Source organism: Eleginops maclovinus, chromosome 9, assembly GCF_036324505.1.
Source record: "Eleginops maclovinus isolate JMC-PN-2008 ecotype Puerto Natales chromosome 9, JC_Emac_rtc_rv5, whole genome shotgun sequence".
Taxonomy (NCBI): Eukaryota; Metazoa; Chordata; class Actinopteri; order Perciformes; family Eleginopidae; genus Eleginops; species Eleginops maclovinus.
The window spans coordinates 11,279,899-11,303,131 of record NC_086357.1 but is presented as its reverse complement, the minus strand read 5'-3'; the positions used below and the strand labels follow the sequence as shown (position 1 = coordinate 11,303,131).

The 23,233-nt window shown below is 39.9% G+C and overlaps 3 protein-coding genes across 4 annotated transcripts; 2 read left to right on the top strand and 1 right to left on the bottom strand.

Annotated features, from left to right (window-relative positions):
• Nucleotides 1–264: 264 nt before the first annotated feature.
• On the bottom strand, nucleotides 265–5,266 carry kng1 (kininogen 1). 2 transcript variants are annotated; one of them, XM_063891296.1, is made up of 9 exons: nucleotides 5,112–5,266; nucleotides 4,810–4,900; nucleotides 4,319–4,462; nucleotides 3,641–3,757; nucleotides 3,318–3,393; nucleotides 2,066–2,235; nucleotides 1,868–1,978; nucleotides 1,343–1,438; nucleotides 265–925 (listed from the first exon to the last, which is right to left on the bottom strand). In XM_063891296.1, exons 2-9 carry the CDS (start codon nucleotides 4,873–4,875, stop codon nucleotides 590–592), a joined length of 1,116 nt encoding a protein of 371 aa, XP_063747366.1. In that variant the 5' UTR covers nucleotides 4,876–4,900; nucleotides 5,112–5,266; the 3' UTR covers nucleotides 265–589. The 2 variants fall into 2 exon arrangements, with proteins under 2 accessions (XP_063747366.1, XP_063747367.1); XM_063891297.1 differs by having other exon boundaries at nucleotides 4,810–4,905; nucleotides 5,112–5,235.
• A 1,603-nt stretch (nucleotides 5,267–6,869) lies between these two features.
• Nucleotides 6,870–11,180, top strand: lamp3 (lysosomal associated membrane protein 3). The gene is made up of 7 exons (XM_063891558.1): nucleotides 6,870–7,028; nucleotides 8,082–8,180; nucleotides 8,401–8,483; nucleotides 8,676–8,801; nucleotides 9,392–9,464; nucleotides 9,572–9,742; nucleotides 10,470–11,180. The coding sequence occupies exons 1-7, from the start codon at nucleotides 6,935–6,937 to the stop codon at nucleotides 10,607–10,609; spliced, it is 786 nt and encodes a 261-aa protein (XP_063747628.1). The 5' UTR covers nucleotides 6,870–6,934; the 3' UTR covers nucleotides 10,610–11,180.
• A 171-nt stretch (nucleotides 11,181–11,351) lies between these two features.
• Nucleotides 11,352–22,946, top strand: mccc1 (methylcrotonyl-CoA carboxylase subunit). The gene is made up of 19 exons (XM_063891560.1): nucleotides 11,352–11,638; nucleotides 12,208–12,251; nucleotides 12,926–13,065; nucleotides 13,137–13,232; nucleotides 13,433–13,554; nucleotides 13,902–14,049; nucleotides 14,128–14,249; nucleotides 14,348–14,459; nucleotides 15,138–15,219; nucleotides 15,316–15,443; nucleotides 15,564–15,747; nucleotides 16,010–16,119; nucleotides 16,232–16,448; nucleotides 16,502–16,618; nucleotides 17,416–17,465; nucleotides 20,312–20,449; nucleotides 21,129–21,236; nucleotides 21,686–21,757; nucleotides 21,883–22,946. Exons 1-19 carry the CDS (start codon nucleotides 11,583–11,585, stop codon nucleotides 22,015–22,017), a joined length of 2,181 nt encoding a protein of 726 aa, XP_063747630.1. The 5' UTR covers nucleotides 11,352–11,582; the 3' UTR covers nucleotides 22,018–22,946.
• Nucleotides 22,947–23,233: the final 287 nt, after the last annotated feature.

Sequence of the window (23,233 nt, the reverse complement as noted above, 5' to 3'; positions counted from 1 at the left end):
CCAAAAGACTCAATCTGGTTGTTGACAGATTATAAAAGATCAGTAAGCTGTTTCATTTTCATCAACAGTTAATGGTCAAAGTGACACCTTGTTAACACTTTCTACTAATAAAACATAATTGATTTTTCTTTGTCCATGTGGAAGAGTCAGTAAGCACAGGAGAATTTTACAGAAAGAAACACATTATTGATTAGCTGCGTAAATATTCACATGTAATGTCTTGCAGATCTTTCCCTTTGAAGAAAAAAAACATTTCCAATGGACTTTCTTTGCTGTTTTCTCACATCTTTAATGAAACCGACACATTGGGCACTTTTGATTTCTTGCTTAACAAACTATTTATACAACAGTTGAGAGCTCTTTCATCATTTCAGTCATTTTCTCCAGTGCTTTTAGAGAAGCACCAGCTCCTATTTCATATAAACTGGTTATTTTATTAATCTTTTGCATTTGAAATTTGAATAATCAAAATAAATGTGCTGCAACCCAGGAATAAAAGCACTAGTCTGAATAAACCAAAAAAAAGTGTTTGGAGAGAGCAAAAAGTGAGATCATTTTGAATATAAATGTGTTTCCCATGAGGATAAACTTATTCCTGGAGGTCTGTATCTTTGAAGGCTCCCTCTACTGGGGGCTGCGGGCTGGCCTCTTCTGTGGCGGCCTTTGCCGGTGCTGTGGGTGGGATGGGGTTGAAAGGTTTCCAGGGCTTGGACGGGCAGTGGAAGGGGCTGTTGTTTCCAGCTTCTGCGGTCACATCTGGGGATGCAGGGGATTTGGATGCAGTGGTGTCCTCCTCAGAAGACTCTTCTTTGGTCTTTACGGTGGGTGGTGGCATGATTATGGTTGGAGTTGAACGGGTGGGGGGGTTTTCTAACAGGATGTTCCTGAGAGGAGACCAGCCCGGGGGACGACGCCTGGTTAGAGACTGAAGAAAGAATACAGTAAGACTCTTAACAATGAAAATCTACATTTTCTGAATGGGAATTTTGACATTTTAGAATGAAAGTATAGAGACTGGATTGTAAAATGGGAAAGATGAAAAATTATGCAAGTCATATTTTATGTATTCTATCCTTTTAATCTTTATGGTTTATAGTATGCAATTCTGTTAAATCTTATTTAGCATATTGCATGTTGTCCTTTATTTAGAGAATACAAGCTTGAATGTCTAAATTTCACTTTCAAGAAATATAACTATCCAATATTCACCAGATATAGAGAGCAGACAGGTACAACTTATTTTATATAGTACTATACAATTAGAGTTTTTTATCGTCGATGTGCTCTTTATTCAATTTAAAACAGGCAAAATGTTTGAGCATCTTGTGGAAGTGGGTCTCACCGTGGCCAACGCCCCTGGTTCACACTCTAAATGGGCCTGTGGGACCTCATACCTCCAGGGTGCTACATCCACTGTCGAGTTACAGTTAACAAACTCCTTCACACAAACAAACAGAGAGAGAGAATCAGTTGAATAAACCTGGAGCATTGGATGGATTATGGAGGGGTCAGGGGGCAATGACACAAAAACAACCACTAAGAGACACAAAAGACGACAGAAAAACAAAATGAAAAACAACGCAACATCAGATACAAAGCCAAATAAAGCCACCATCAAGAAACACAGCAAAAAGACACACAGATCAACCACTTTCAGAACCAAAACAAACACAAAGACACCGAAAACAGCAACAACAAGACGCATAATGGCCACAAAAGACACAAAAAAAGCAAATAGTCACAAAATATAACCACATAGAGACACGTCAAGGCGACAAAGAGACACAAAACAACCACACCGAGACATATAACAACAACAAAGGGACAAACAGTATGTCAGCTGTCATATGTGTGTTTGCATGCTTACCACATTCTCATTATCAGGGACACACAGATTGTGGAGTTCTTTGTGTTCAGACTTGGAACAAGTGGTCCTCTCCATATCAAAACTCATCTTGAACCTGAATCCTGCGATGACCTACAGGGAAACAGATAGAGACAGTAGGTAGAAGAAAACCTTCTTCTCTTCATCTTCGCCTCTCTCCTCATATCACCCAGTTTCTACCTGTCTGGTGGAGGGCCCGACACTGTGCAGGGTGAACAAGTGCGTATTGTCGGAGATGGAGTTAAATTTGGAGATGGAGACAGAGAGAGGAACCCTGAGATCCTCTGAGTCACGATCGATCATTTTCGGGCAGCCCAAACAGAAAGATTTCTCTGGGATGACGTAATCATCTGGAGAGGAGAAAGATTGAGGAGAATATAAAGCATGTGAAGACAGCAGATTGACTTACACTGCAGGGTCAATGATGTTGGGCTTATCATGCCGTTCATTTAAACAACACAACTTTTATTTCTTTAAGACCAGACCCAACTGAAGCGAGTTATTTTTCCAAGCTGAGCCTTTAAAAGTTGCAACACATTTTGTTGGCTGGATAGAAAGAACAACTATTTACTGGAAGCTGACAGTGGGTTGGTTGGGCAAACAGATTAAAGTCTAGACCATCACAAGTTGATATTGCTCACTCGCTGTATCTGAAAATTATATTTCACAAACGGCTTCTCTGTGTATGCCCTTCGCCCACAAGGTTACAGTTTCCTCAATGAATCACTGTTTTCTTAATGAGAAATACACTCCACTAATAAACAGAGACATGGTGAAGTTTATCAGCACACCAGAGGTTCCTCTTTCCATACATGATCATACTATGTGAAGAATATGTAATCTGCTTGTATCTTATTGTATGGGATGAGACTTAAAGGGGCAATTCCCCCTGGTAGGGATGCGTCACATGACAACAAATTAAAGTATTGATGATCAACTGGGCCTTCGTGTAATATCGTATGTCCAAGTTGAAAAAGATACTGAACTTACTTTTTTGAGAACATTTTGAAAGACATTTCTCTTTAAATGTAGTTTCAGTCTCTGTCAAAAAAATAACCACTTCTCCCTCAAGTTTAGCGTAGTTATTTTAGCTGTATTTATTTATTTTGTTGTGCCTTAACAATGACAATAAAGTTCATGAATCCTAAATGTTTAATCTTTTTGCAAGAAACATGAGATGAAAAAGCTTTATATTTATCTTTTATCTTCAGTCTTTACGGACTTTAGATATTTTATAAAGATAAAGTTTTAGGTTTGGTTGGTGATGGTTTTATTTAATACATTTAATATTTTGATTTAACTTTCTTGGCGAGAGTTGGATAGAAGTAACGCTCTCAAAGATCTTTTCTTATTTCTTTGAGGAAAAGGTTGGTTGCTCTTGAGTCATAACTGATAAAAAAACCCAATATGACACTTGGTTATTTTCACTCACCCAGCCGGCAATCCACCTGTCGAGTGTCTGCCTCCATCTCTGTCATGTAGACAGTGGCATTGCATGAAATTGGCCTCTGGAAAGAAAAAACAGCATACATGATTAACAAATTGTAAATCAAATACTGTATAATCCATGCCCTTACTTAAAATATTGCTTCCAATTTTAAGAAATGTAATTCTCCCTTAAATTCCCAATGTATATTGCCTGTGTAAACAAAATACGCTGGAAAGACATTGGGCACTGTTGGTAATTCTTTTACTGTGTCACTGCTTAAAAAAAACATGTATGTCTGCAGCTGTATTTCTTCTCATCGTTATTACCTCTCTACCGTTGGGCAGATAGTTGCAGTCAGTCCAGGGTTTGTTGCTGCCAGATAGACAGTCGCTCCTCCTGGTGGTGAACTGCAGTGAGTACACTGAGTCGGAGCTATTCTCTGTCTGGACACACACACACACACACACACACACACACACACACACACACACACACACACACACACACACACACACACACACACACACACACACACACACACACACATGTTCAGTGTACCAGAGGTTGAAGTGTGTAAACATGTTTTCTTTGAATTTCTTATCATCCCACAGCTTGAGTTCCTGTTGTTTGGTTTCACCACCATCCAAAAAAGAAAAGTTCAAGGAGGTAATGATCATCACAAGTATTCACTATATTATTATTATTATTATTATAGGCCTTACAGTTACAACATCAATGAAGCTCATGAAATCGTTTGCATTGTCCTATTTATTGTCAATTTTTGTACCATATTCCATATTAGCAGTAGTATGCTGTCAAGCAAAATCAAAATGTTTAGTTTTGCACATTTCACCCTTTTATTTTTAATTTGTAGTGACTATTAATCACATTCATTTTTAATGTCCAATACTAACTCAGTCCCTCTTACAAGTAGGACAATGTGAGTATAGTAATAACTATTCCTCGAAAAACCTACAGTACCACCATTTTTTCTATCCCTGTACCTTGCTGGCTGTCAGTATCTGAAAGAGGGCCAGGTTGTGTCCGGTGCTCAGCCTCTCGTTGAATTTGTTCACGGCGCTGCTTACGGCTTTATTCACAGTCGGGTCGTCACAGAAGATCAGGACACCAGGCAGCCCATCCAATGCCTCCCGTGAAAAGAAAAATATAATCAGTTTCATATCTGATCTTTACTTTTTCGTGTAGAAACCTGATGTTTCTGACAAGCAGTGGTGAAATGTAACAGTCACTCTAGGAAACGTTTGTGCTTTTTTTACTTTACCTGAGGACTTACATTTTCCCCTCCTTCATAAGTGAAATATAATGCTCTTTATTCCACAAAATGTATCTGACAGTTGTTAGTTACTTTACAAATTACATTTTAAATGCAAATCAAGTAGATTTAATGAAAAATGTGACATTGCACCTAGTGTTGTTTAGGTTATAATGCAAGAAAGCTATTTTTAGTTAGGGCTTCTGATTTCTCTCTCCTTACCCGCCCATAGACTGAGCTGTGGAGGCACAGCAGGCCCAGCACACAAAGCCCCACGCCGTTCCTCATCGTCTAATCCTGATGGATGTTTCTGCTGTGCTTCACAGGAAATAACAGTAAATATATCAACACATAATGAACACATCAATCCACGGTTTTCAAATGTAATGAAAGTGCATTTCATGTCGAAATGACCTTCTAACCCTGGCAGTGTTAGTCGCAAATATCTTATTTCTGGCTGAATCAGAAGAATGTTCTACGTTTCAAAATGATTTATTGCGAATATTAAATATAGCATTACTTACAGTTCCTGAAGGTGGAGGCCTGCTGTCGATCCCGCTGTGCTTCAAGGGATAAATGAATGAGTGAAGTGAAGTTCTCCTGAAACTGTGGGTGGGAATCCTGAGAAAAATTATGACACAATGCTAGACACATACACAGGGGACAAGGGGGCACACACACACACACACACACACACACACACACACACACACACACACACACACACACACACACACACACACACACACACACACACACACATACACACACACACACACACGCACACATTGATGCTCAAAACGCTCAGTCGGTGAAAGGAGAGTAAATGTTTGCTCTTTTGTTTGCCCTCTTTCTTGTCAAATCAATATGACTGTCAGTATAAGAGGAAGGAAAGATTATTTAGAGAGGTAATATCTTCCTTCATTAGTGAATTTAAATGAACAGACACTCTACACACATATCTTCAATACACACACACACACACACACACACACACACACACACACACACACACACACACACACACACACACACACACACACACACACACACACACACACACAAAGAAGCATATATGTTTGAACAAAATAAACTAGCTGTGTGTGTGTGTGTGTGTGTGTGTGTGTGTGTGTGTGTGTGTGTGTGTGTGTGTGTGTGTGTATATATGTGTGTTTCTTGGCTTGCTTGCTGTGTGTTTTGTGTGTCACTGGTACTTTGTCCCTTTCGACCGTTGGCCTATTCCACTCTGATTTCCCCATTGCTCCTCAGTGAAATGAGGTGAAATGTGCACATATGTTACACTCCATGTTCATGACAGTATCATCCAGACATTGTGTTTGCTGTGTCTATGTGCAGCATCCTTACAGGAATACACCAAGTTCACTCAGTTCACATGCCAACAGGGTCAACTCACATGCCAACCGATGGGACGCAGACTTACACCCCCCCAAGAGGTTTCTAAGTTAAAGGCATCAAATGTTATTTACTGCCACTAGGGGTCCCTCAATCAAAACAATGATAAAAGACAGAATTGAATGCGTTTTATTGCCGTCAACTTCCCCCGAAATTGATAATTCTTTAGCGTTTCGGGAGATTTTTTGCTAGTGGCTGAATTTTCCGCAGATGAATCACCTTGTGATTAAATCAGGTTAAAAAAAAGGGGAAGCAATTGAAACCATTAAGTTAATCGCCAGATGAAGCCTTACTTTGTTAAAAATGAGATTTAAACACAGGTTTTAAATAAAGATAATGCAATTGCACAGCTTAACAGATACTTAATGAGCGGTCTCATTGATTATCTTTTACATTATTGAGTTATTTGAGTATTCTTTTATAAAATATTGTAATAAAGCTTGTAAAACAAAAGAGTTTAGCTTAACCAAGCCAGTTGAGAAAGAAGTAATCTGATATTGTATTCGATTAAAAGCAATGCCAAACTGGGAAAATACTTTGTTAAAACTAAAGTCCTACACTCAAAACTGTACTAAAGTAAAATTACAAAAGTAAGAGCATCAACAAATACTTAGTATAAATACCTAAAATGAAGCACTCTATTGTAGCATACTTATTAGTGCTCTAAGACACTAACAAAAGTGACGATGTAAACCATCGTAACGTATTTCACACATAAAGTTAGAGTTATGCTTCTGACTCAGAGTTTTACCATCATAAAGTTTCCATCCGAGGTGTCAGCTCAGCGCTGAGAGAGGCGGCGGTCCACTGCACCACCTCCTGTGACTCTGCACTTCCTGCCAGTGGCTCATTTTAGTGTCAAGGTGGTCGACAGTTTCACATTTACAAGCAAAACCACAACTGCAGCACTCACACGGATCCCATCACCTTAGTGATGAATTATTGTCCTTTCTGTTCTTTTATTTTAACTATGATGCGAAGGGCTCACACAAAGGGATGGTGTCTTATAATCCTGGCTATTATTGCAGGTAAGTTTGATTGTTTCTCATTACACCCTTATAGTGGGCTTCTCCACAGACTGGTCAACTGCTCAACTCAACGCAGTTATGGGGGATTTCCTACAGATAACAGAGAAGGGTTTCACACCCAAATTGCCAGCACAACTCAACCTAAATAAACAGACAGGTCATTCAAAGTTAAACAAAAAGAACCTAAAGGACATTTTCTTTTTTTAACCTCAAATACAAACAAATATTTAAAATTGTTTAAGATTGATAATACTCTCAGATTGTATAGATCAATGTGTGGGATTGTCCTCAAAACATAATTAAACTGTCAGTTGAAACCAGAGCTGAACTCCAAGCATCTAAAGGCACAAAGCTACAAGGAAGTAATAAAGATAGGAGTGAACCTGTGATTGAGATATTTCTATTGATATTTCTAAATTGATATTTCTTAATTTAACATAAAATGGTCACCTGTGATACTGTGTCGCCTTCTCTGTAAAGACCTAGGACTTGTAAATGTGCTTTGTCATAAATGAGGATGTTCTGGTTTCCTCTCTCACACATAACTTCTTTTTTAAGTGTTAAACATGTGTTCCTTGATTTCTTAATCTGCAGTTAAACCATACAGATGATCTGAAAATAAACAGAGATAAAAACACATTAAGAACAAGGTCTGCAAGATTCGGTTAGAGCTTTGGCAGGTTAACCAACATGGGAAACAACCCTTTCAACAAACCAACACCTTTATTCGTCCCACAAAGGAGAAATCTAAATTTGTTATAACTAGTAAAGAGCCAAAGAAATTTAGCTAGTTGAAAGTATTAAAGGTGAAAGTATGTATTTCACAGTTATTTATGATATATATTGCACATAAGTAGTATTGCAAAACAGGTATTGGTATTGATTACCAGGCGACGTCAGGTTCACAACAAGTTAGTTTGCACCTAATCTGATTCTTTGCATCTGTAATAGGACAATTGGCAACAATTTAGTCAAATATGAACCAAGGCACTTATGTCACAATATAAAATAGATAACCAGATGTTGATAGTGACATATGTCTTCTTCCCCCAGGTGTCCAACTACAGAAAAATGAGTTCTCTGTCCAGCATGCCTCTGAGCATCACATCTACAGGCCGGCGTTGCAGCCCACTGACACCCTCCCTCCAATAGGTACACACCTATTCCTTTGAAATATAACATGAATATTTTGCACCACAGCTAATTTACCTACATTTAAATGTAGACATAATTGGGGGCTCTATTAGATCTTTATGTTGTGACAGACAAAACAACAATAAGAAGTTATTGATGATAAGAAAATAGAATGTGTCCAATTCAACTTAAATTACGGTCTGTGTTAATGTTTATTTATATGTGTGTTTGGACAAAGAGACGTACACGCTGAAAAACCATGTTGGAAAACCCTGCATCAAAGCCACCATGGGAGTAGAGTACATTGTGATTGAAAATAAGGTTAGTGTGTGTGTGTGTGTGTGTGTGTGTGTGTGTGTGTGTGTGTGTGTGTGTGTGTGTGTGTGTGTGTGTGTGTGTGTGTGTGTGTGTGTGTGTGTGTGTGTATGTGTTTTGTCCTGTGACTGATAAGAGAAATTAATTCTGACACTGTCTAGTGATACTAAGTAATGTGTTTCTCCTGTATGCATTCAGAAGACCTGGTATTACAACCTGGACCCCTCCAGGATCAAGATCGGTGGTTACTGTGGTAAAGAAGCTGCGGTCCTCTCTCTCACACTGCCTGACAATGCAAGCATTCTAGAGCTCGGCTTCAGAAAGGTACACCAGACTTCATGCACCCCACTCATTTTCTCCGTCAATGTATGCATTTTTTCTTCCCACCGTCCAAAGAAATGCAGGCACTGGTGGAATGTAAAGTGACTCAGTACTTTAACTTAAGAACTGTATAAATGTGAGGTACTTGTAATTGAGTGTTGATTTTATGCAACTTTTTAGACCACTACAACTCAGAGGCGAAACTTGTATTTCTTACTCCGTTACATCTTTATGACAGCTTTAGTTTAGTTTTCAGATTACAATGTTTCCATACCCATTATTCAGAGTTTAATGCATTAGAAAAAACCTAATAAATGCTGTAATTATGGAACTAAAAGCAATAGGAAAATGAGGAAGACAAAACCTTGTTACGTTTATATTAGTGTTTGGTGGGATTTTTTTAAGGTTTAACTTAAAATTCAGATAATATAGTTTCTGCATCAAAAACAATGTCATAGAACAGATTCAGAGAATCGTTGAGGCTTCCAGCTTCACAGCAAATCAAAACATTCACATCAACATATAAAGTAATTTTTATTAGAAAAATGGTGTTCAGAATTCATGATGAACTTCAATTTTCTTTTTGTCTCCAGGAAAGGAATATTTTCTATGTCTCCAATCTAACCGCTCATGTGTCTCCTCTGCCTGTCTGCCAAGGATGTGTCAGTAAGACCAGATAAAGAGATACAAAGAGAGATGACATTTAGCTGGTATTTCTGATTTCTACCCACAGAGAACATAACTGTTCCTGTCAAACATCTTTTTCCTCCCAGATAAGACTTACTCAGGTGTGTTGACGGATGACAAGCTGTTTGCAGTGGCTGATGGGCAGAGCTTCAAGTGCAATTCTGAGAATCTGCTTCTGACTTCTCCGGAGCTGAGGATCCGGCTGGTTCCTCTGCAGATACAGGCCTTCACTCTGCTAAAAGGACACTATGGAAAAGGTGACTGAATTGATCATTAGATACAATGGCAAACATATAAACAAGTATCTTTTTTCACTAAAACTCTTATTAATAGTATAGTGAAAGACAAGAACAAATTCACAATCCTGAGATTAAAGTAAATCCATGCTTGACTGTCTGCTTTATCTCTGGTGTTACAAACAAATAAACAAGTATGAGCCCCAATTTAGCTAAAAAAAACCCCCCCACATATTTTGAACTCAAATTGGCCTTTTTTCTGTTGTATCATATTATGCTTATGCTTTTAGAGCACTTCAAAAGTCTATTGTAACTATAAGTTCTGAAAAATGTACTTCTCTGTTTAGCATCATTCTCCCAGATAGAAATGTGTCTATAATGTGAGCTTTGAGCATTCGATTTTTGAGAATGAGACAGTGGGATAATTGGTCCCATAGGACTGTGTTAACAGTAAGTGTCCTGAAACTAAAGCAAGTTTATTGCTGCTGTGTTATTGATCTAATAATGATGGAAAACAATGTTCTTGTAATAAGTTATGGATCTCTGCACTGCAGCTTTCTGCAAAATGCTTGAGTGTTTCAAATGGTTAATGAAAACCTTCAAATAGAATTAGATCTAAGGGATTGATGTGTATGTGACAGCTGAATTTATTTATCAGATCAAAGTATATATGGCTAAATTAAGATTCTCATTTGTTTAGAATTATCCTCCTTTTTCATCCTGCATTTTGCTCTCCATGTTTTTTCAGAGGTGGAGTGTTGGGCTGACTTTACCAAGCGAGTCATCCCCATCATCATCGGGGCTACAGTGGTGGGTCTTTTTCTCATCGCTGTGACGACCTCCCTGTTCCTCAAAGACCGCCGCAGAGAAGGATATGACAGGCTGTGAACTTTTCAAAACTGGATGGAGATGACCTCCATCTAAAATAATATTTCCCCATACACGAAAAGTTCTCAAGATAGTTTTCCTTAACTTAAAGCAGAGAGATCTAATGCCTTTAAAACTTCTTACATTTATTTCTTTGTCTATGCTTTAATATTATTTTTCGTAATTTGTATTTGTTATTTTGTTTTCCGTTTAATTTTGTATTTAGTGATACTTTTTATACACAGCTGTGTGTTGTAATACTCATCTTTGTAGCATATTCCAAAGTTAATTGATAAAAGGGATGAGTCCTTTTTTACACAAGCATGTTAATGATTTAGTGAGTAATCATAATGACACTTGAACCTAAATGTCAGAGATACTATACGTTTAACATCACATTGTATTTTTGTTGCTTTAATTGGTAATATAATTGGTTTTGAATTAAAAACGGTTTAGTTTTTACAGCATATGTAATACTGTACATAACTCCAGCATATTGTATTATTTCCAGAATACTTGGTGAAATGATAGCATTCCATATAATTAATGTTTCAGAATTTCTGTATTGATTTACAATGAATGAATATTGTTTTTAAATAAATAAAATGTGTTTTTTGATTTATTATGAGTGGGATTTCTCTCTAACTGTCCGACAGAGAAACGTTGCCTTCTGCTGGCGCTTTGTGGTCCCTGCAGCGTCCTCCCCACCTCCATATCCTCTTTCTCATTGGCTCCTTCGTCACTACGAGTCCTTGGAAAGGTCACAAATAATAATAATTATATTAAGACGTGAATGCTTGTTTTTATAAGTTCCAGTGTGATATTTAAAATTTCGGAATATTATTCATGGTTTGGTTTAGTAGTTTGCTTCTGTGAAGTTATTAACCAAACTGTGTGTGAGCTGTTTAATATAATAATACTTCGCCTTTTCCTCCTCAGCTGGTTATTTAGTGAGATAGCTAGCTAGCAGCTAGCACCTAAGCAGCTGGTAGCTATGGCTGCAGTTATACTGAGTTTCCCAACTCTGCAGGGTCTGAGGATTTTCACACAGTGAGTACATTTAAGCAATACAGTCCGTTGTGATTTTGCCTAAAGCAGTCTGCCCCTTCTTATGTAGTCTGACAAAAAACGGCATCTTTTTTTTTTTTTTAACCTTTTTTCGCTTTCAAGGTTTGCAATGCTATTTCACGTCTGAGTTAACATGGATGCACTTGTGCAGCTATCATTGCTACATATCACATTGTTTATTATTCGCTGGTGCTCATGATGCCTGGACATGACATCAGGACGTTGTTTTACCGTCTACCTCAACGTGTTGTTAAAATGTTTTTGTTTTTTTCATTATGCAAGCTGATGACACGGATAAGAGCTGTGCAAGGTTAAATAAAGGTAGCAAACTCCCAGCTAGCATGGCTTATGCTGCTCCTTAACATGCACACTGATGTGTTTATAGTTTTGACGTTAGTCTTTTATAGGTAACAGCCTAACTATTTAGACTGAAGTTTGCATTACTGTATGTGCTATTTAGAAACATCGCATGTTTTCTATTTAGCATCTTCTCTGCACCTTAAAGCCATGCAGAAATTTGAATGGCATAAAGTTTTTTGTTTTCTCCTCAGAAAATTGTCATGGACCAAAAGGGGCGTGAGGTTCGTCTCAGGAGGTGAGTGAAGGAAATCATGGCTCAGTTGGGGACGTGTTGCAGTTTAAGTGTTTATAGTTTTGGTATTCAAACTTTAGCTCTCTCTCTTCTGGGAGCCAGGCTGATCAGAACATGCATACCAGAGTTATGGTGTTCTGGGTAAGGTTCGCATGAGATTAAGCACTGAATTACCACAAATATACATTGCAAGTTAGGTATCTTGTGCAGGGAAAAACAAACAAAACGTAAGTGCTGCAGCCGCTTATTGAATTAACTTGTTAGTTTATTACTTCTTTATCCTATACAACTTAAGAAAATAATTCAAATCCCAACATTACAAAGTTGTATTGCTTGTTTTTTCAACCACAGTTCACAGCTGAAATATATTCTCATTGCAGTGTTATAAAGCAGATATATAATTATTAATCGATTATTAAAATAGTTGCCGATTAGTTATCCGACCGTATTATTATTTGTAGTGTCTGGTTTGCATTTTGGATCAAACCATTCTCTGTGCTGTGGTTGTTTTGATCAGTATCTAGCAACTTTGAATTCTACAGACCTTGGACAGTGGTGTCTGCAAGCCCTATACAATGTTTGGGATTATTTTGTGGGGTGTTGACGGCTGTAAAATACATTTGTAGACCATTTCTTTTTGGGATTATCTTTAAACAGTCTGTTGCATCTTTCTTCAGAGGTGGGAAGGATAGAGAAGGTGCTGATTGCCAATCGAGGAGAGATTGCGTGTCGTGTGATGCGGACGGCCAAGAAGATGGGCGTCCGCTCTGTGGCTGTGTACAGTGATGCAGACAGAGACTCCATGCACGTGGCTATGGTGAGATGATGGCTAACACAAAAATAAAGCTGTGTCTTTAGAATCTGCTTCTCAGGGTTGTCTTTTTGTAGGCAGATGAAGCCTATCACATTGGCCCTCCCCCCTCCCAGCAGAGTTACCTGTCGATGGAGAAAGTTTTGGAAGTGGCAAAGAGGTCTGGATCACATGTGAGTGACCCTCTACTTGTTGTCAACAGTTTTGGCAAGAACAAATATTCTGTAATTTTCTTCATTCTTACTTAAAGGACGCATTTGAAATAAAATAGGACATTATTATGTTTAGGTCTTTTCAACCTGTCCTTCGTGTCTTATTTCCCGTTGAAATTTCAAGGGAATTTTACTTGTTAAACATGTGTTTGTGTGTGTAGGCCGTCCACCCTGGTTATGGCTTTCTGTCAGAAAACACAGAGTTTGCGGAAGCATGTAAACAGGAAGGCATCATATTTATTGGGCCACCTTCATCTGCCATCCGGGACATGGGCATTAAAAGGTAACACTCATCAAATATGAACATTTATATCCGTTCAACATTCATTTAGAATGATTTTTTTGGTGGTCTCAAAGAGGAGGCATCATTACTCTTCCTGAAGTTTCTTCCCAAATTTTGGGTGGAGGCTTTTTATCTGCTTTGAAGGTCCAACGAGTGTGTTGTAAACTCTACAAACTATAAAGTCCCTTTTAGGCAAATCAGTGATGAGGAATAGAATACATTTAAATAGAATTAGTGAATTAACTGTAGTAAAAATGTACTCCTCAAAGAAAAAACTGAAAAAACAAAAAGCATTTATAGCAAAAATTGTTCACCTATTCTCTTTTAAAATGCTTTCTCCTTTTCAGCACATCCAAATACATCATGTCAGCTGCCGGGGTGCCAATCATTGGTGGTTACCATGGAGAGGACCAATCAAATGAGAGACTGCAAGCAGAGGCTGCCAAGATAGGATTCCCTGTGATGATTAAAGCAGTCCGTGGAGGAGGAGGGAAGGTGAGAGGATGCGTAAATAACTTTGACAAAGAAACTTGAGGAAACCTAGAATAACTGTGTGTATGTGTGTGTGTTCAGGGGATGCGTATCGCGCCGACAGAATCAGACTTTTTGGAGCAGTTGGAGTCAGCGAGACGAGAAGCCAGAAAATCCTTCAACGATGATGTCATGCTGATTGAGAAATTTGTAGAGGATCCCAGGTAAAAATAATAATGTGAATGAATCTACTCAATCAGATACCGCTAACCATGCTTATTTAAACATTCCATCACCATTGACTGTATTTGTCTGTCTGTAGACACGTGGAGGTGCAGGTGTTCGGGGACATGCACGGCAATGCTGTCTATCTGTTTGAGAGAGACTGCAGCGTCCAGAGGAGACACCAGAAGATCATAGAGGAGGCACCAGGGGTGAGCGAGTAACAGCAGTCGGCTCAATCTATACTGACTCCGGAGGGAACTCTGACTCCGGAGGGAACTCTGCAAGTTGCTGTGATTGTGCACACGTCAATAAACTAAAATGAAGACTTAAAACACATCACCTTAATTTAATTTAAACAATGACAGGCATATCTCTTGCAAAAATTAAGGTGGATTTGCTGCATTTAGCTAGGACTTGAGGTTTAGGATATGTTTCGAGGATAATCCCCTGGTGTTGTTGTAAGATTAGAGGAAGTGGTTCTCCTTTTCCTTATAGACTGAAGTCATTACATGTCTGTTTTCAAAGGAAGTGTCAAAACAAGGAATAGAAAATCTGCCTCTTCTGTACTCAGAAATGTACATTCCATTAACTGTCTAAGTTTAGGTTTCTGTTTTATTTATGTATTTTATTTTGGTTGAAGAAACGGGTGTCTTTCTTTTACTATGTTGGTGACATAAGCTAGATAAACGTTCCACACACACTCAGTCCAGCTGTGTTTATAGAGTTGACTGCTGCAATCTTTTTAAAATAACCCCTAGAGCTGGAACTTCTCAGACGTGTCTGTAGTTTTAAACTGAATATAACAGGTATGATCACTTGAATAGATTTGTGTCAACTGAATTGTTTTGCTGTATTTTAATTCTGTTTTTCTATTTCTATGATTTCAGCCTGACATTAGTCCTGAGGTCCGGAGGAAACTTGGAGAGGCAGCAGTTAAAGCAGCCAAGGCTGTCAACTACGTAGGGGCAGGTGAGACACACTAACACACACCTCACCACAGCGCCTCAACCCCCCTCCCCCCAACACACAGCATGTCAACATTGCTTTGTTTGTATTCCTGTGTAGGGACGGTGGAGTTTATAATGGATGCCCAGCACAACTTTTACTTCATGGAGATGAACACCAGGCTGCAGGTGGAGCATCCCGTCTCTGAGATGATCACTGGAACCGACCTGGTGGAGTGGCAGCTCAGGGTGAGACAGGAGGGAGAGAGCAAAAAAAAGGGAGGAAATTACGCTCCATAAGTTTTTTTTTTTTATATAAAGGAAATGCATTTTCAGTCTCATCCAATACCCTGTGTAAATCCCCTCCAGGTGGCAGCAGGGGAGCGCCTGCCTCTCCTCCAGGATGACATCATTTTGAGGGGACACTCCTTTGAGGCTCGCATCTACGCCGAGGACCCCAACAACGACTTCCTCCCAGGGGCGGGACCTCTGCTGCATCTCTCCACCCCCACACCAGACCAACACACACGCATAGAGACTGGAGTCAGGGAAGGTAGGGAGTCTCGATCTAGCTGTGGTTGTTTTTATACTGAAGGTTTTTCGTTCTTTACATAACAAAACAGAATTTAGAGTCCTTCTGACATTGCCCGAAGTATTCCAGTAGCTGTACAGTCTGATCGCACAGAGAACAAAAGTCATTATATTTCTGAAGTATAAAGACCAAGGAAAAAATAGTTAGGTTTAGGCTTGTACAGGTTTTTTGCCCCTTTATTTACCATATTTCAGAAGGAACATGGTGTCTGTGTATGTTTCAGGAGACGAGGTGTCGGCACATTATGACCCGATGATTGCCAAGCTGGTGGTGTGGGGAGAAGACCGCTCTGCTGCCCTAAAGAAGCTGCGGTACTGCTTACGACAGTACAATGTAAGACACACACTGTCAAATCATGCTATGCATGTCATGCAACTAACCATGTGAAACAATAATGAAGTCACGGTATGAGTATGAACTGTTTTTGCATCCTCTCTGTCCTCAGATCGTGGGACTGAACACTAATATCGACTTTTTGCTGAGTCTTTCTGGCCATCCGGAGTTTGAGGCTGGAAACGTGACCACCAGCTTCATCCCTCAGTACTACGCGGACCTCTTCCCCACTCCCAGAGTTCCTTCTGGGGAGACCATCTGCCAGGCGGCACTGGGCCTGGTGCTACAGGAGAAGAAACACACCCAGGAGTTTGCACAGACCTCCACTGGTGAGGGGATTACATTTGTCCACCACGGTTTGATTTGGAAAATGAATACAAAGCGTGCAATGACTTGATTTTTGTGATTTTCAGACCCCTTTCTCCGTTCGGCTCCAGCAGTGGCTGGAGAAGCAACATTCAGTTTAACAGAAACATGAAGCTGCAGCTGGGAGACAAAAGTAAGTCACAGCAATATGGTGAGCTTTCACTGCCCCCTAGTGTTAGCAGCAGAAAAGGAGGGAAGGTGGAGGATGGAGAAGAAAAAGAAGACAACTAGATTCACAGGTGTAAGGACCTTGTCTAATTTTGAAGGATTTACTCTTGTTTTTCTACTAAAAGGGTAGACTTGGGTAACACCATTTGACAGTTGTCAATTCAAATAGGGTTGCAATAAACTTACATTATCATCAATTTACTTTTTGACTATTTTTCTATACATTTTCCATTGTGAAAACAATGCCCCAAAAGGTCCTTGTTTAGCCCTATCAACCAAAGCCAAACATATTTAATTTATAATGGCCAAAAGAAAAGAGCAAATCCTCAAATGTATGCATTAAAAAGTAGTGTTGTTGATTTAATTCCTTTTATTTGGACTTAAGCACTTTCCTGGTAGGATTACTACTGTTTTTTCATAGTACTCATTTAACATAGACCCAAAAGCGATTTTAAATATGTTAACTTGGTTGGAGTTGAAACTGATGTAGAGTGCTGTCTTAACGGCAGATCAGTAAAGTTAGGTAGATTCATGACTTTTTAATGACTGTTTGAATAATTAAGTTCGGAGCTGATCTTCTCTGGCAGTTTGGTAATGAACTCATATTCATTATTCAAGGTTCCTGTTATAAATGTCATTGCAAAGGCCAAATATAAATCAGTGATGATGAGGGTTAGTTAAAGCCTCTCTTAAATGACTTTCCTCCTCTCAAATCTGATTGTTTTTTCACTCAACTTTTCTACTTGTTTTTTTTGTCTTTAGAAGTGGAGATGGTTGTTGGGTACAACAAAGATGGCAGTTACACGATGCAGGTGAGCCGGAGTGTGTCCTGAATCTCAAATCTTTAAGCACAGTTTTTTTTTCACAGAAAGCACCAAGACTTTTTTTATACAAGTGGCGCTTAACTTAATTTATGGAGTTTATTTATTTGGAGCTTGCACTGTTATGATGAGTCTGATTTTCTTTCCTATAGTTCAATGTTCATCTATTTTAATGTTAAGCACGACTGCTGACCTCAGGAATAACAATTTACCAGCTTTCAATCCAATCTGAAAATGGTCTTCTTTATCAGCAAACTGAAAACCTGAACTCCTCTCACTAATGACAGCTGTGAGGTGCTCTTGCAAAATCCAGAAAAAAACCCAACAACTGGACTTTTGAGTTTATATCATAAAACCACTGTGGTAAAAGTAAGACTATGAGTAGAGAACAAGGTAAAGAGTAAGTTAATCAACAGCAAAATGATTTAATCCAGGGGTTTTCAACCGGTGGTCCGCGGACCCCTGGTGGTCCGCGGCGGCATTGCATGTGGTCCGTGACAAGAGCCTATGTTGATCAGTTCACCATTGTTTTTTTTTAATATAAATTCGCTTTGATATTTCAACACATTTCCAGAATACCGTTACATATCGTGAAAAATATGTTTAAAATAATATAAAGGAAATTCAAGCTGACAGAATGTAGCCTTGCGCCTATCCAGTCTATGGTAGCCTGTGATTCGCTAATGGTAATGAGTTGCGTCGCTAACCTCACTTATTATTCATTACGTACAGTCTTGCGAGCAAAGTTGACACACATTTATAAGCATAGCCGACGAGAGTATTTTAAGATAGGTTGTAGTACAGCAAACATTTGTTACATATGTACTAGTCTAGCTATATATCTAGCACCAATGGATCGTTTTGTAGTGAGGAAAGTGCCAGAGGGACAGGCTGCCATGACAGAGGGTCAGGCTGCCACGACAGAGGGACAGGCCGCCACGATAGGGCAAGGACAGGCTTCCGAAGCGTCAACTTCGCAAAAAAGACGAAAAAGAAAATACAATGAGGAATATGTTAAATATGGATTCACAGTGACGACAGACAGAGCAGGAGAGGAGGTACCACTGTGTTTCGTATGTTCAACAATTCTCTGTAATGAAGCTATGAAGCCGTCGAAACTTACGCGGCATATGGAGACGCATCACGTCCACTTGAAGGCCAAACCCGTTGAGTACATGCAACAGATGTTGCGTGATTTCAAAGGACAGCAGGCTACCATGAGGAAGAGTGCAAAAATAAATGAAAACGCACTGAAAGCATCGTATCTGGTCGCTCTCAGGGTTGCAAAAAGTAAGAAGCCCCATACCATTGCAGAGCAGCTTATATTGCCAGCAGCCATAGATATGTGCAGAGCTATGGTAAGCGAAGAATGTGCCAACAAATTAAAAACTATTCCGTTGTCAGACAACACAATCGGAAGACGAATTGGGGAAATGGCAAATGATGTCAAAGACCAGCTGATGGCAAAACTTCAGACAGTTCTGTTTTCCCTTCAAATCGACGAGACGACAGATGTTACTAATGATGCGCAACTGTTAACATTTGTGCGATACGAGGACAGTGGCACTATGTGCGAGGAATTTCTTTTTTGCAAACCACTGCCCGGGCGAACTACCGGTGTAGAAATATTTAAAGCACTGGACGATTTTTTCACGGAGCACAATATCTCGTGGCAGAGGTGCGTTGCATTATGCAGCGATGGGGCCCGAGCCATGAGTGGCAGCAAGACTGGACTGTTTGCGCATGTAAGGAGGGTGGCTCCTTCAGTTGAGGAATACCCTGACAGCACTGACATCAACGACACTATATGTGAGCATTTGAGGAAGCTTGTGCGTCAATTCGCAAAGTACTTCACTGATTCGGAAGAGTGGCGCCGTGACAGCAAGTGGATCCTGCTCCCATTCAGTGACGATGCATCAGTAGGGTCAAGTCTGACGGCTGTGGAAGAGGATAAGCTGATTGAGATGTCCACAGACTCTGTCAGGAGGCATATGTACGACACACAGCCCCTTGTTAAATTCTGGATAAGTTGCCAGACAGAATTTCCACAGCTTGCTGCAAAAGCAATGAGGTGTCTTTTGCTTTTTCCAACCACATACCTGTGTGAGAGTGGTTTTTCTACACTGGCGTACTTAAAGAATAAGTACAGGGCTAGGCTTGATCCAGAGAATGACATGAGACTGTCTCTGTCTACCATTTCGCCACGAATAGACAGGCTGTGTGGACTTCACCACGCCCAGATATCACACTGACAGGTAGGCCTAATTCTCCCATGTTTTCACTGTTACGACCCTGGCGGGTTTAGGCCCCGCCCTGTGTTAATGGTAAGCCTGTTCTCTCTCCCTGCTTTTCTCAATCTCTCTCTGCTTTTCTCAATCTCTCTGTCTCTACAGCAGGTGATTGGTGACAGGTCTGTCCTGGCTGGGTTATAAAAGCCCTGACCAGCCAGCAGTTGAGGCTGCCTTGGTCTTCATTTGTTGGATTTTGGTTCTCCGGTGTTGTTGGATTTTTGTTCTCCGTTGTTGTTTTGTCACACACCTAGACTGACTTTGCATGACATTTTTAGTTACTTTTCCCAATACTGAATTGCACAACACTTTATTATTCTTTATTCTTTCTTTAAAATAATCTTTAATTTAATTTAATTTAATAAATCTACTTTTATTATTATAAAATCTGCGTGGCCTCTCTTTCATGTTTCATGCATTGAGCTATGCATGTAACACCAAATACACACGCGCACGCGCAGGCACATCAGTGGGCCGCGGATTGCTTTCTAGTCCGAATGGTGGTCCCTGGGACAAAACCAGTTGAAAACCCCTGATTTAATCCTTCAGATCGGAGAGAAGGTGTACCATGTGACCGGAGAGCTGGAGTTGGAAGGCGGTGCGTCGTTCCTCCACTGTTCCGTCGACGGCGTGAAGTCTCGCCCCAAACTGGTGATCCTGGACAACACGGTGCACCTGTTCTCCATGGTACGCTTCTGCCAACACGAGACAACACGAACACTAGCTGGAGTCAGCCTAATGTAGCTGTACATGCAACATTTTTCCACTGATCTGTTAACAGTTCAAATGTGGTATCTGTTTTTGATTGAAAATGTTTTATACAACTTTTTTAATATTGATTAATATGTCTTTTATTTTCTTGGCTATTTTTGAACTATTTCTGGTTCACAAAATGCAGAAATAAGTGAAAAATGACAACAAAGCAAAACCCAATTAGGCATTTTCTCTTAATTGTATTTCTGAGTGGATGGAAAGAGAACATGTCCCAATCTAAAAAACAAAAGTCCCTCATTACTCAAAGACTAAATGACTCTAATTTGCTGATATACAGTTTAAATACATCTATATTTATTCTAACCTCAGCTTTTATACATATATTTAAAATGTGTATTTGTTTATTAGATGACTTGCCCTGTTAATAGTTGATTTACTGGAGGTTCAGTTCCCAAATAAGAGATTTTTATAAAAGCTGTACATCCATACTCCACCTGTCGCTGCAGAGAGCGTCTATACCGCCTGTCTTAAGCGTCTGTCATCTTGTAGGAGCCACATTTGACGTCTGACATCAGGGGGAATTAACCTCCTACCCCAGCTGCCAGTTATCTGTCTCTTCTGTTTCTCTGACATCTGAACGTCCTCTCTGCAGGAGGGCAGTGCCCAGGTGTCCGTGCCCGTGCCCAAGCATCTGGCTGCTGTGAGCGGATCCGGGGCTCAGGGCGGAGCTGTGGCCCCCATGACCGGAACCATAGAGAAGGTGAAGCTACGTTTCTACTTTCACGGCCAAAAATGAGCCATAACTGCTCAGTCGTCTTCTGGAATTGAAGATTATAACACACCCTTTTGTTGTTTGGATAAGCACTGTTATACTCCTTCTGATATAAAATAAGTGAACCTGTGACGGAAATGCAATTTTCTTCCTCCTCACATTATTATTTTCTGTATGGGGGCACCTCAGAATGTGTTATTGTTTATCTGAAATGAACCGGCAGCCGATGTAATAAACTGAAGGAGAAGTCATAAGAGCAGGGCGACTGCCATCATTTTGAACAGCTGAATAATTCAAAGTAGACCCAGCTTTAAAAAGATAATTCCAGCAAGAAGTAATAAAAACGGACATTACTTCCTCATATCCTTGAACATATTTATCCTTGGGAAGAATAAAGAGTGTGTCCTCTGTCCAAAACAAACCTGTGCTGTGTTCAGGTGATGGTGAAGGCCGGAGACATGGTGGCTGTAGGAGACCCGCTGATGGTCATGATCGCCATGAAGATGGAGGTGAGACACACACACACACACACACACACACACACACACACACACACGCATACATTCTCACCCATATTTCCCAGGCACACACCCTCTGTGTTGCATTTGTATTAAAATTGTTTTTGTTTATGCAGCATACGATCCGGGCTCCTAAGTCAGGTGTGATCAAGAGGGTTTTCTTCAGCGAGGGTTCGCAGGCCAACCGGCACGCTCCTCTAATCGAACTGGAGGAGGAAGAGGAGGCGCCAGAAGAGGGGAGCGGCCAGTAAACAAACTCAGACACATAACCACGCCTGAAAACACACACTGACAGGTACAGTTACTGCGACAGCTGCAGCGACAGTGAGTCAGTCTGAAAATGGTTGATCACTTGATGAGTATAAGACGATAGACAGGATCAGGATCTGGAGCGAGTCTGGATGGGACAAAACCTCTTGCCCTAGGGACACAACACTCTTATGGAAAGGGTAGAAGCCACCTCAGATAGTCCTTGGTTTGACTTGTGTGTCAGCTGCTCAGTAAACAATCTCTCATGTACAGCTGCCTTACACACTTTAGAATAAAATGTTTATGTTGATTGTAGGACTTTGGTTTTTCTTGTGTGTTTATGTTTTTGAATCAATGAAGCTCTGGCAACTTATGTTTGTCTTTCTCCCCATGTCTCCTCTCTGTGTTTCTGTCAGTGGTGTTAGTTTAAGTTTTTGGTTGTTTATTTTCTTGTTCAGGACGGTGAGCACTTCCTGATCTTTACAAGGTGACAACATTAAAAAGTTGTAATTAAATCTGATGGCCGGTGTGCGATCAGACACCGTACTTGCAGGATTAGTGCAAACTGTTCAAATGTGCTTCCAGACTGACTCCCAACTCTTCATCATTTTTCCCTGAGAGTGATTATTATTAAATATAAACCAGAGGTCTGCTCACCCTCTGTTGTTAGCCTGACGAAAAGGAGAAAGGCAGAAGAACACTCCAAAATGATCAAATGATTCCCAAATTCTGTGCCCTAATTTAATAACCTGTAAAGTATGAAATGTGGGAGGCAGAGAGACGGGTGTCTGCGTCTCTGCTGATCGCTCCCCTTGTGTTACGAGGCCTTGTAGATTTAAACTGATAATTACTTGTGTTCATTTTGTAGATGTGTGACACATGATTAACAAACATTGTACTCAGATACTGTAATAAAAATGTTTCTAAAGTATGCACAGCGTCAAGCCATTCTTGCTCTTGAAGGGTTTGAAGGTGGGTTGCTGAGTAACACTTTATCGAATTGAATGACATTTCCCTATTCCTCTTGATCCCTTCATCATGTATTGAGCTCCAACACGCCTTGACGCAGGTGGATAATCCCCCCCCCCGATACATTTTGTTATGCCAAACCATAACATGTTTCTATTACATACATACTAAAACATTTTATCTGACATTTTTATGACATCCTATAATAAGATCAAAGCTTTTATAAGACATTCTATTCATGCTATTTTA

Excerpts from the sequence above, each read along its gene's own strand:
- kng1 (XM_063891296.1), bottom strand. The coding sequence starts at position 4,875 with ATGAGGAACGGCGTGGGGCTTTGTGTGCTGGGCCTGCTGTGCCTCCAC. Across the intron at positions 1,439-1,867 it reads TCCCTGATAATGAGAATGTG|GAGTTTGTTAACTGTAACTC; the intron begins GTAAGCATGCAA and ends GTTTGTGTGAAG. Across the intron at positions 926-1,342 it reads AACCAGGGGCGTTGGCCACG|TCTCTAACCAGGCGTCGTCC; the intron begins GTGAGACCCACT and ends TTCTTTCTTCAG.
- lamp3 (XM_063891558.1), top strand. The coding sequence starts at position 6,935 with ATGAATTATTGTCCTTTCTGTTCTTTTATTTTAACTATGATGCGAAGG. Across the intron at positions 7,029-8,081 it reads AATCCTGGCTATTATTGCAG|GTGTCCAACTACAGAAAAAT; the intron begins GTAAGTTTGATT and ends TTCTTCCCCCAG. Across the intron at positions 9,743-10,469 it reads AAAAGGACACTATGGAAAAG|AGGTGGAGTGTTGGGCTGAC; the intron begins GTGACTGAATTG and ends ATGTTTTTTCAG.
- mccc1 (XM_063891560.1), top strand. The coding sequence starts at position 11,583 with ATGGCTGCAGTTATACTGAGTTTCCCAACTCTGCAGGGTCTGAGGATT. Across the intron at positions 11,639-12,207 it reads GGTCTGAGGATTTTCACACA|AAAATTGTCATGGACCAAAA; the intron begins GTGAGTACATTT and ends TTTTCTCCTCAG. Across the intron at positions 14,250-14,347 it reads AAATTTGTAGAGGATCCCAG|ACACGTGGAGGTGCAGGTGT; the intron begins GTAAAAATAATA and ends GTCTGTCTGTAG.